This window comes from Pinus tabuliformis, chromosome 4_2, assembly GCF_031772625.1.
Source record: "Pinus tabuliformis cultivar Carrire ecotype Pingquan chromosome 4_2, CPIR1, whole genome shotgun sequence".
Taxonomy (NCBI): Eukaryota; Viridiplantae; Streptophyta; class Pinopsida; order Pinales; family Pinaceae; genus Pinus; species Pinus tabuliformis.
Genome location: NC_142304.1, coordinates 162,083,341 through 162,095,841, shown reverse-complemented (window position 1 = coordinate 162,095,841; position 12,501 = coordinate 162,083,341). Strand labels below are relative to the sequence as shown.

The following is a 12,501-nucleotide window of genomic DNA, read 5'->3' as shown; positions in this document are numbered from 1 at the left end:
CATCAGCTAACTCCTTTAGTTGTCGTTTCAATTCTTCCAACTCAGGTCCTGACAACCGATAAGGTGCTTTAGCCGGGGGTTGCTTTCCTGGCTCAAGCTCAATGCTATGGTCCACTGCACGCCTTGGTGGAAGCTTCTTTGGTAGCTCATCAGGCATCAAATCTGCATATTTGGTCAGCACCTCGGAAATCTCGGCTAGAATAGGCGTCCCCACTCCATCACCTTCGACATCCTTGAACATCACCGCATATGTCTCCATATCTGACTCCTTCATAGCCTTCTCCAAACTCAGTGCAGAAACATGTTGCACCCTAACTTTCCTCCTTTGCCTATGAGTGGGCAAAGTCCAAGTTTGTGATCGTCCAACCAGCACCACCTCATCACAGAAGGGGACAACAATAGCCCTGTTGCCCTTCAAGAAATCCTATTCGAGTATCATATCGAAGTCGTTCATCTCCATCACTGTGAAGTCCAACTGACACTTCCAGTCTTTTATCTGCACAGGCACTCGTGTGCCAAACCCGCCACTTTAGCTCTAGAGTTCACTGCCTTGACTTCCACATTCGACAAGAAGATCATCAATCCAATCTCTTTTGCCAACCGTGTCGTCATGAAGTTATGAGTGGCTCCTGTGTCCACCAGAGCTTGAATGGTCTTGCCATGAACCATCAAGTCCACGAAACCCAGACTGTTCATCCACGATTTCTCCATAACTTTTCCCTGCATACATGTCTGTTCTCTGCGTTCATCATCAAGCAACGGCTTCACCACCTGTGAACCTGCTCTGATACCACCTATCACACCCCCAATTCTTTTTTCCTTAAATTGGCCGGGTGCGACACCGCCTAAGTAATTAACATCCTTCATTGTTATCTTACTTTACAAACTACGCCTTCAACATTCATCATAAACATGAATTATTATATTAATGTGCGGAAACCATTAATAACAACATGATAGAACAGCAACACGAACACAACCATATGCAAGAGAATTCTTTTATTATATATGAAGAGTTTTTGTACAATGACCGGGAGCTTAGCTCGACCGGCGTTTCACCCAAGTTGGGCGCCCACCCGTGCAAGAGCGCACGGTGGTCTGCCCAAGACTTAACCGAATTACAACACACACAAGTCTTCCTTGTCGAATGGGCGGGCGCGCCCGTGCACAACCCGCGCCCAACACAACCCAAAACCCGTGTAACACTTAGCGGGCGGGCGCCTTAGAACACCCTCCACCCGCGCCTTCGATTTCGTGCACAAGTCCATGTAGACCGCCCGGCGGGCGGGCGCCTTAGAACACCCTCCACCCGCGCCTTCGATTTCGTGCACAAGTCCATGTAGACCGCCCGGCGGGCGGGCGCATAGCCTGCACCTCGCTGCGGCTCTATCTCCCTTGCTCGCACTTTTCCTTGACTGAAGAGCAACTTGCTTGGTGATCATTTGCCATGCCTCATCGCTATGTTTATACCCCGTCGTGTGTGGAGGTCGTGCCTCTGGCCGACCCTTCGTTCACAACGCCAACCGTGCACGCCATCAAACAATGCGACATTGTATGCGGGTCAGCCCGCCCATGGTGCGGGACCGCCCCCCAACTCGCTCCATATTCGCCTTCGTCCTTGATCGGCTAGCTCGGCAAGTCCTCCAACTCGCCATATAAACCCACGAACGCCCATTCATCCGCACATATGCCACACCTTGGTCGCTCACGGTTCTTCTTTCATGCCTTAGTCGCATTTCGGAGTAGGTGGAGCACGCGCCCGGTCGCTCAACAACCGCAGGGCGTTACACATCGGATGGAGCAAACCCGACGGCACTACATGCCCAACGGTTAGCTCTCTCAGTCCCCCCGTAAGGACTTTTTAACCTCTGCTCTGACCATAGATCAACGACTCAAAATGGATGTGGGGTGACTCCATCAAGTTTCTTCCGTACGAGACTCTGCCCCCTTATTACGTCGGCAAGTGTGCGGGTTATGTCGACAGGTGAGCGTGATTATGATTTGTCTATTCTGCCACTGCACAGTCACCACTTCTCATTACACACTTCCGCCACCTCATCATCCACGTCAGCCATCACCTCATCCGTCTTGTTGCCAACTCATTAATTCGAATTTCCCACGATCGTCATTAATTTTGTTTTCCACCCATTACCCTGTTTCCGCTATAAATTTCATTCCATTATTCATTATGTTCATCGTTATCCTCTGCTCCTCCTTCCGTGGACTCAATTGTGCAGGTTACAGCGCCAGTCAGTATCACCCACCACTATTCAGATATTTGCGCGAAGTCTTGGCATCCAGAAGTATCAAAATGTTGGGCTTGACACTGCCCTAAAGAAGCAGTGTGGAGGGAAGCATCTCTTTGGAGGACAGTCGCAGCCAATAGGAGAAATTTTGGGTCAGTTTGAAGGGTTGTTAGCCACTGTGGTTAGTGCCCTAACTAGTCCCAGAATTGCAGCATTGCAGCAAGTTCAAAACAGCAGTGTTGGTGTGTGTTGGGTCATAGTTTGTTGACTAGTTTGGATCATAATTATTGCAGCCTGTGGGTGCCATTTGGAGGACCTTCCGTGGTGGTGAAGAATCCATCATAGGAACAGAATCTATAGTGAAGTATTGGGCATCATTGGTCTGGTGGAGGGCAGCTTGTTTATAGCCCGAAGTAGCCCTATACGAGCTATCTAGAAGTGACGAAGAGGAGCTGAAAATTGGGTGAAGTTTGGTGCCGAAGTGTAGCACCTTGATGGACTAAGGTGACTGCTAGCCTGGCAGTTTGGAGCTCGGGAATTAGGCCTACCCAGAGAGCAGATTGGATCAGCCTGTGTACATGCTACAGAAGTGACGTGCAGCAGTGTTAGGTGGCAGCCCTCCTAGAGTCTCGATGTGTTGTCCTTTGAAGGACTAAGGGGCAGCTAGTGAGCAGTACGAGAGTGAAGGACCGGCAGGACAAGATACAACATAGAAGCTGCAGCAAAGTTTGTCATTGTATCTTGTATACCATAGATTGTTGTATTATTCAAATTTGGTTTAATATAACGAAGATTGGTGTTGTACATTATTGTACAATTTTGGTAAAAATTGTGTATACTTGTGTACATGTGATTTACTGCTTTATATTTTTCGTTGTGCGAAGTAGTTATGGTTGAGATTCTTGGTTTAGTAGCGTCAGAGATTTTAAGATTCTAACCTAGACCCAAGATCATGGAAATTCAACATGGTATCAAAGTGTGTCTGAGCTACTTTGGAAGTCAGTGAATCAGAGTTGTGCACAACGAAGTACAACTTAAGAGGGAGTTGGTCACATTGTAGGTGACAATGTCGAAGTTACAAGCTGGTATCTGATATGAGGACAGGTTGGAGGGGTTGTCCAACTATAGTCCATGGAAGGAAAGGATCAAGTTGGTCTTGCAAGTCAACAGGATCTAGGAATTTGCCAAGAAAGCCATCAAGAAGCCAATTGACCCAAAGGAGCTAGAAGTGTACGAGGATTTGGATACGGGGGCGAGATTGATCATCCTTGATGGTGTGAAGGATGCCCTAATATCTCATCTGTCTAGGAAGAACACCGCACATGAGATGTGGATGGCTCTTCAAAATTTGTTCCAGAATAAGAACTAGAACCGGGTATTGGTATTGGAGGATAAGTTGAAGTCCACGAAGATGATAAGGGGTGAAGGCATGACTTCGTATCTGATGAGATTGTCTCAAGTCAAAGATAAGCTTGCTACCATTGGTGTGACTATTTCAGATGGAGATATGGTGAGGATTGCCTTGAAAGGATTCGTCAAGGAATGGAAGCCCTTCATCAAAGGAATCGTTGCTAGAGAGAGGTTGCCAGATTGGAATAGGTTGTGGGACGACTTCATTCAGGAAGAGTTGCAAGACGAGGATCTTCATCCAAAGAAGAAGACTTTCAATGATGGCGTGGCACTTGCAGTGGGAATGAAGGGTAAGCAGAAGAAGGACTTGAGTAAGGTCAAGTGTTTCAACTGTGGCGAGATCGGTCATTTTTTATCGAGATGTTTGATGAAGAAGAAGGGAGATGACAAGAAGAAGAAAGGAAAGCAGGCCGCCGGTGTTGCCACTTCAGCTGAGATAGATGATCTCTCCAGGAGATTGGAAGAGGAGGACTTTGCTATGATTTCTCATTTCTCGCAGGGTACTGTCAATGAGGATGGATGGTACGTGGACAGTGGTGCGACGAAGCATATGACAGGGTCACAAGAGGTTTTTGAGACTCTAGCTGAATGGGACTCAAAGTTGCACATGGTGTTGGGCGACAAGAGTCAGTTGGAGATCCGAGGATCAGGTGTTGTGCCATTCAGGATGGAGACAGGACGTGTGATGTGGGTCCAAGATGTATTATTTGTACCAGGACTCAGATATAGCGTGATTTCTGTCTCAATGATCGAGAGGAAGGGGTTTGAAGTCTTGTTCCAAGATGGGAAGGCAAGACTCAGGCCTAGAGGCTCTAGCTCCGTTGGTATCGTACTTGGAGTTAGAGAGCATGGTCTATATAGGTTGACAAGCAAGCTTATGGATAATGAAAAGCAAGTGGAGTAGGTGCAAGTCCAGAGAAGCAGGTGCAGGTGCAGGCTTCAAAGGAGCAAGTACAGGTTCCCGAGAAGAAGGTCCAGGTTCCAACGACTTGGAGGGAGTCGAGTTCGAGCGGGAGCTTGCAGGTTCAAAGGGAGACTCTGCAATCGAAGAAGAGCACGTGATCAGTAGGGAGCAAGGGTGCTCCTATCGCTGCCAAGAAGGAATCATGGAGAGAGTGGAAGACATTACAAGAAAAGAAGAAGAAGCAGGGTGCTTCCAACAGTGACAGTGACACTTCTGAAAGAGGCGTTGTTCACAGAACAGGGATTGTTGTGATTGTGAGCGCCAGGAGTTGGGCAAGTGTTACGAGCAATGATGATGATGATGAAGTACTTCCTAGTCTTGGAAGTACCTCCCTCGCTAAGAGGGAGTGTTGATTTGTGTAGCTTGGGAGGTACTCCAAGCCCTAGGGTTCGGGGTTTGGAGGGAAAAGCACCACAAGGGTCACTTGTGGGCTTGGAACCCAAGTGTGGGGTTTTGCACCCATCGGGATTTGGGCCAAAACAATGAAGAATTTGAGCACGAGAAGATCCCAGCGGCTTCCAGGTCATTATAGGGCTCCTGAGCTTACAGATCTACCTATCTATATTGTGGGCTTAGCTGCTTTAACCACAGGTTGTTCAGGCTTATGAAAAGAGTGTATTCGAAACCAATATAGGTGAAAGGTCAAACCACGGCTTAACATAGGAAAAATGGCTCAGCTTCTCGCACCTGTGATAGAGTTTGGTGTGCCGATTCCAACGATCCAAAGATCACCCAAATCAGAACCCTAGAAATGAAGTTATGAATTTTTGAAGTTGTCATTAATATTTGGACAAGACAAGTAATTTAGGCTTGAGGAATTCGTCCAAGATACATGACTCTTCATCAAATTCGTGGAGCCCTCTTTATGTGTATATATAAAGGGGGAGTGGAGGACTTAGGAGCATCCATTTGTGCAACGCATACCTTGCAGAAGAACTTGTTGGAGAGGGATACTTTTGTGCCCTAGCCGCAGCAAGAGAAGGTCTGAACAGCGAGGGTTTAAGGGTTGTTTCAGGGATCCGTTTTGAGGACAGATTTGCTGGTGGGGGGGTTGAGGGCCTGTTCTTGGAGGCCGCAGCAAAGGAAGGGACAACGAGGGAGTTTGAGGGCTTGTTCGAGGGTGGACAGTCCTCCAAAGAGGTTGTCGCAGGCCTAGACAAGGTCCTGTAGGGTGTCGCAGCTCTTTTGGGGAGACAGATCCTTGTGTTCGGCTTGAAACTACGCTAAAGAATCAGCGTGGAGGGCAGCACCTCTTTGGAGGACAGTTGCAGCCAATAGGAGCAATTCTGGGCCAGTTGGAAGGGTTGTTAGGGACTGTGGTTAGTGCCCTAACCAGTCCCAGAATTGCAGCATTGCAGCAAGTTCAAAATAGCAGTGTTGGTGTGTGTTGGGTCACAATTTGTTGACCAGTTTGGATCATAATCATTGCAGCCTGTGGGTGCTATTTGGAGGACCTTTCATGGGGATGAAGAATCCATCCTAGGAACAAAATCTATAGTGAAGTATTGGGCATCATTGGTCTGGTGGAGGGCAGCGTGTTGATAGCCCAAAGTAGCCCTAGACAAACTATCTAGAAGTGACGAAGAGGAGCTAAAGATTGGGTGAAGTTTGGTGCCGAAGTGCAGCACCTTGATGGACTAAGGTGACTGTTGGCCTGGCAGTTTGGAGCTTGGGAATTAGGCCTACCCAGAGCGCATATTGGATCAGCACGTGTACATGCTACAGAAGTGGCATGTAGCAGTGTTAGGTGGCAGCGCTTCTGGAGTCTCGATGTGTTGTCCTTTGAAGGACTAAGGGGCAACGAGTGAGCAGTACGAAAGCAAAGGACCGGTAGGACAAGGTACGACATAGAAGGTGCAACAAAGTTTGTCATTGTATCTTGTATACCATAGATTGTTGTATTATTCAAATTTGGTTTAACATAACGAAGATTGGGGTTGTACATTATTGTACAATTTTGTTAAAAATTGTGTATACTTGTGTACATGTGATTTACTGCTTTATATTTTCCGCTATGCAAAGTAGTTTTGATTGAGATTCTTAACCTAGATCCAAGATCATGGAAATTCAACACTAATAAGTTGGCTATCAAAGATATTATGGGACTATTTCCTCTTGAAAAGAAGTATAAGTTTATACTTATAGATATTCAAGGCCATTTTTGGTGGGATTAGGGTTAGAGATTCAAGAAGTTGATTCATTAGTATAATAACAAAAAAGCTTTATTCTCTTCTATATCGGAAGCATCCTTTATCTCTTGTTTTGAATGTCAAATGGACATCTTCCAACCCACAGGCTAGGTAGATTTGTCAGTTGCACAGTGCTTGGCCACTTCAACACAGTTATAAGCTCCAAGTCGTTGCTTGTTTATCTAGGACTGCCTTCCAAAGCCCACCTTGCTAAATGTGGGTTGACAGATGGTCTTTGCCTTTATTGTGGCCACTCAGAGACCTTGAAATATGTAGCCTCTATGGGAGTGTAAGTTTGTTATAACTTGCTAGAAATATGTTCAAGATCATTGTTCAGCACAATTTCAGGGTCAACTTCATTGGCACAAAATATTGTTTGGCGACTTCCAATTCTTGGTACTTTCTCCTTTCATAGGCATTTGGGACTGTCTTCATATTACTTCTTTATTTACCATCTGGAAATTAAGGTGCAAATGTGTGTTTTCTGATGTGTTCCGTTCAATCCATTTTTTTTTGTCAGTGATGGCAAGCAGAGGTATGTATGCAACTGTCTACAACAGGCTATCTTCTGATCAAGGATACAAAAAGTTAGATGCATTAGCTTACTATAAATTTATTGCAGCTTTAAGAGCTTTTAAGGAATAGGATATAAGACTCCACTATATACACCCTTCCAATTTTATTTTCAACTTTGTTGTAAATAGTCCTTGTATTGTTCAAAAGAACTATGAAATAAAAATCATTGTGTTATCAAACATAATCCAAATCAGTATGACACACTGGAATATTATTGTGCTTACCAATCTCTGGTAGAGAGTAAAACCCTTCGTAATTACACAAATCCATATGACATCAACTGCATTTCCCCTCGAAAACAATATCTTTAAAACAAGCCTATCATCTATAAAAGATATGCAGTGCTGCCGTTAGAAAAGCATAGTGACATTAAGTTCCCGAGAGGGAGGTTGAGGACGCGATCCCCTCTTCCTAGAGTAGATTCCACCATTGCAAACTGATAATAAGATTATCCACCATTGCCAACTGACAATAAGATTATATTTTGTCTGTATTACAATGGGTAGCAATAAACCTTGGCACTAGACATTGCAAATGATCATACACAACCAGTACTATAGTCGGCTGAAATTCGTAAATAGTAAATATAGTATGTGTATGTTTTGCAAAATAAAAGCCACCGACAATTGAACTTGATGCTTGTAAAGCAATTGGATTTCTTCTTATAACCTTTTGAGTTTCATTCCTACAGTCCGTTGACTGGCAGTCCCAATCTTTATGTCCGAAAAATATACTATTTGACATTTAAAAACCAGAGGAGAAAATAGATGTGACTGTTTTCTGGCTATTGGGGGTTTGTGCAAATGCCACTGTAGATTTCGTATGAAAAGTTATAATTCCCATTCCTTGCGTCTGAATTTGCTCGGTAGAATTTCAAATTAAATTTCAGTTTTGCACTAACAAATTTACATCAAATTAATTTGCAACACATAGCCCTCACGAATCACCATTATAATTGTAACGCAACATACCAACATGCATATTTAACACCCGAATCTGTCTCCACTACGGACTCCAGTGCAGGGAGTTTTACTCTTTCGGGGCTTACTACATGTACATGTAGATGAACAGGAAAAAGGAAATTCCAAGTGCTGAAAATACATAACAACTTACATAACTAAAATGCGATACAAGTAACAGGAGGGAGGCTGCGACTTGGAACCTGAAACGCCGGTCCAGCAAAATGATTAAATTAAAGCGGAGCCAACTGCAGGTACACCTAAGCAAACTAAATAAATATAAATAAAATAGCAAGCAAATATAAACAATTAAAAGACAGATGATTTGCCCCTAGTTTGGATTTAGTGATGAAAGAGATACTTCTCTGCACGCGGAAGAGGTAGAAGCAGCTCTTGGCAATAAATAAGGCTTGCCCAGCTCTTGCACTTGGGTGAGCTTTGGGGTACACCTACGCAGCAGCAGTTTAACTGTCTATCAAATCAATTTATTGGGCAAATGTGATGGGTTTCCACGTGTTATTCTCCTTCTCGTGTACGTGTATGCCCGTGTACTGCGTTCGCCGACCACCATTACCCAAAAAATCGTGTTATACGCATATCATTCATCCGTTTAAAGGTATATGGATATGGATGATAGAAGCCATATCATTTTAACATTTGTGTCTACGGCTTCACTTCATTCCCACGTTGAACACCGCATAAAACCATATCCACATGTATTGTATTGGATATTGAATAGAAAAAATAATCAAGGAAAGTATTCCCCTCTCTTCAACGATAACAATCAATCATTGTATGAGGAGTGAGTTTTTTCCATACAAAGTGGTATTCATTTCCATGGGAGATTCCCCTTTAACATTTTCTATTTTTTCAACAATGAAAAATTAACATTTTTATATTTTGTCAAGTCTTATTAGCACAACCTGTTGAGGATGAGCCTCGTTAGTAAGGCAACCCAGGATCAAATCTCACGGGAGGTAGTTATGCCTTGTACTAGGGGAAGAGACACGCTAAAAAATCTAGTCAGCTTAGGGTTGATGTGGCCTAGGTCGGGTGCGATCTTCGGGTGACTTTGACGGCTTAGATGCCTTTGGGTCGCAACTCCTCAAGCCACAGGTCAAGGTTGGAGGATTATAGACAACTTGACAAACAAAACAAAAATTGGTTATATCTTTCCTAATATTGGGAGTTTCACCTTTAATTTAATTATTTTTCAACACGAAAAAAAAAAAAAAAAAAAAAAAAAAATTAACATTTATATATTAAATAAAGTGTTTATATCTTTCATAATATATCAAGATATGGATATGTCCAACATTGTTCAATATATCAAAATGATCTAAAAATTATAGCTAATAAGCATATTCATATATATGATTAAATACTACTAGGCAAAAGGTAAAAATATTAGCAAAGAGGAAATTGTTCAAAAAATACTAGGCTACCGGCATCATACTCTGCCACATAGATAGACCTCAACTGTGCAGTCAATCCTTTCTTTGAGAGAGCATCTACTTGTCATATGATTCCCTGTTGATATGCCCAATCCTAATGTTGCTAAAGGAGTTGAATAAGTGTCTAACCCTTTGTTTATGGTGCCTAAGAATTGTTAGAAAATCAAAAGGGCTAAAAGATTTTCTTGTGTTGACAACTACTTGTGATATTCTTATTGGCTTTCTTTATGTTCTTCTTTTATATTCTTCTCATCAAACAATTACAAATCAAAACATGAAGATTAGTGACACTAGATTTAGGCACTCAGTCAGGGTAAAACCCCTATACAAGGGAAAACCTAGTCAAACTCTTCCACTAATAGATTCAAATCAAATTGGCAAACCAAGACCTTAGACCAGCCCAAAAGACCTTCCTCATTCCACCAAGTCAGCCTTCCAGAGTGCTTGTCCAAATTTTAGAAGTATCTTCAAGTCAAATAGCTTCAACCTAGCTATTATACATAATTTCAGCCCTCCAACTCCCAAATTTGTGGCTCTCCTATAGATCTGAAATTTTCGGCCTTCCTCCAACCCAGAAAATTCACTTGTGTGGCAGTAGAAAGAGAGTTTTGGCTTCTTCTTGCTTGATAAAGGTCTCCTTCTTTGTTGGAGTCTTCTTCTTTTTCTTCTTCTTCTTAGGTATTTCACACTTCTTTTTCTTCTCCTGCAACTGTAGATCGAACTTACTTGTCTTGTGCTCCAAATGAGGTCAAGTTGTTGCCTATATATAGTGGTTTTTGGCTCCCAATTAGGCTTACTTGCCTTCCTTGAGGCTGACTTGGTGGAGGAGGCCTAACTGACTTATTTTATATCAAAATAATTTTCTTTCTTGATACATAAAGCCCAAGAAGGGTCTATTACATGATGACAAAGACTAGGACTCAAGACATAAACCTTGGAATCCTACAATGGATGCTTTGACCTAAAATTAAGATAATAAAGAATGAAACACATGCTAATAAATAATTTCCTTTTATAATGAAATTATGTTTTCTTTCTTTTGACAAATACATTTCATCATGGCTCAAATTTAATTAGGAAGACCGACACTAGTTACATTCTTCAACGCTCCCTCTTGACTAGGGAGGTATTGACAATTACATATATGCAGAGTTACATGGAAGATCTCAAAATGATATGCTCTATAAAGAGTCACAACACATGCAGTGCTATTGTAACAACCCTGGGTTAAAAATTCATGTAATAAAGTTAATAAAGGCAAAATAAGACCAAAGTCATGGAACACTTATTCCGAGTTGAATGTTGGGAAAAACGTCCTAGTATGGGTGTTCATTTGGTTTAATGTGGCTAAGGAAAATTGGCAAAGGCAATGACAAAGGCATTGGAAATGAAAGTGGCATTAACTGGGATTTTTTATGAAATTAATTGAAATTAGGAGAAAAGGAAGGTGAAAGGTCATAGGTTGCATGTGAGAGGAAAATGAAGGGGAAATATGGAAATTGAAGAAAATAGAGGCCTCATTAATAAAAGGGCTTCTAAGGATCAGTTCATAACCTTTTGTCAGTTTAGTTTTGGAGCTCTCTCTCTATTTTCTCTACTCTCACATACACTTGCACACTTGGAGCATTCTTGGAGCAATAGCATTGGAACAAGGAAAGCAAAGGAAGGACAAAGAAGGCAAAGGAAAGCAAAGATCAAGCAAGGAAGAGTTAGATCAAGCTGCTACAATGGGATTACTTGCTAGTATCGAGTTGCATGTGTGATTTCCTTGCTAGTTTTGGCATGCATGTGTGTGTTTGATTCTCTTATTGTCATTGGCATGGGTTTTATTAGGTGTGACAATGGTTTTCAGCCTTGCCTTTCCATTTCCAGATAGTCGTGGTGTGATGGGATTTCGCTTATTTTGTTGAGCTGGATTTTTTGATGGTTTCGAAACTGAGTGGGGTGATCTCAGGGAGAAACACAAGGCCTAGTAATCCCTGGACCGACGAAGGTGGGATTGCGGTAGAGCTTGATTGTGTATACCCTCGTTGGGCCTAGGAATCCTCAACTGGTGAATGGTGGGATATACAGTAAATCTTAGAGGGTGGAGATGGAAAAATTCCTCATTGTTTAGGTGGAGAGATCTGAAGGTATCCATGCTTGTATAGGCCTAGTGATCCCTAGACCGGTATATGGCAGGATTGTGGTAAAGCTTGGTAATGTATGTTTCTTGTTTGGGCCTAGGAATCCCTTGGTGAGATTGCGGTAAAGCCTACTTGTATAGATGAGGGCTTGGGCCTAGAAATCCCTTGGTGGATTGCAGTAAAGCATGAGGAAGCCCTGGTTGTTTTGTTGTAAGTCCCACATTCATGCTTGGAATATGGCACGGGGGTGATTGGCTGAAAGAAAGATTTGGTTCAGCCAAATCTATGGTTGGGTGGTACATGGAAGTCCCTAACTTGGTTGGATTTTACATGTGTTAATAAGAGTTATTTTCCTCTTGTGTCCCATGTGTAAATATACTTGTTAATATGTGGTTTTATTGGCTATTCTATCATTGTTATTTTTTGGTTATATGTTGGTTATAAGCATGGTTTATGACAGACTTTGGTTATGGCTTTCATCATGTTTTGATTAGTAAATGGAATGTTAATGAATGTATGACCTAATATAGGATAATGTAACCATTGTGAGAGGGCATCATACCTTCTTGACGAATCT

The 12,501-nt window shown here is 42.6% G+C and overlaps 1 protein-coding gene across 1 annotated transcript in view; it reads right to left on the bottom strand.

Moving 5' to 3' along the window:
• The window catches only part of LOC149168687 (PROTEIN TARGETING TO STARCH (PTST)), a 467,761-nt gene extending 459,323 nt beyond the window's left edge, over positions 1-8,438 (bottom strand). The window contains exon 1 of the mRNA XM_089428375.1: positions 8,357-8,438. Coding sequence (XP_089284501.1) covers positions 8,357-8,362 — 6 coding nt within the window. The 5' untranslated portion in view covers positions 8,363-8,438. The remainder of the gene's footprint in view (positions 1-8,356) is intronic.
• Positions 8,439-12,501: the final 4,063 nt, after the last annotated feature.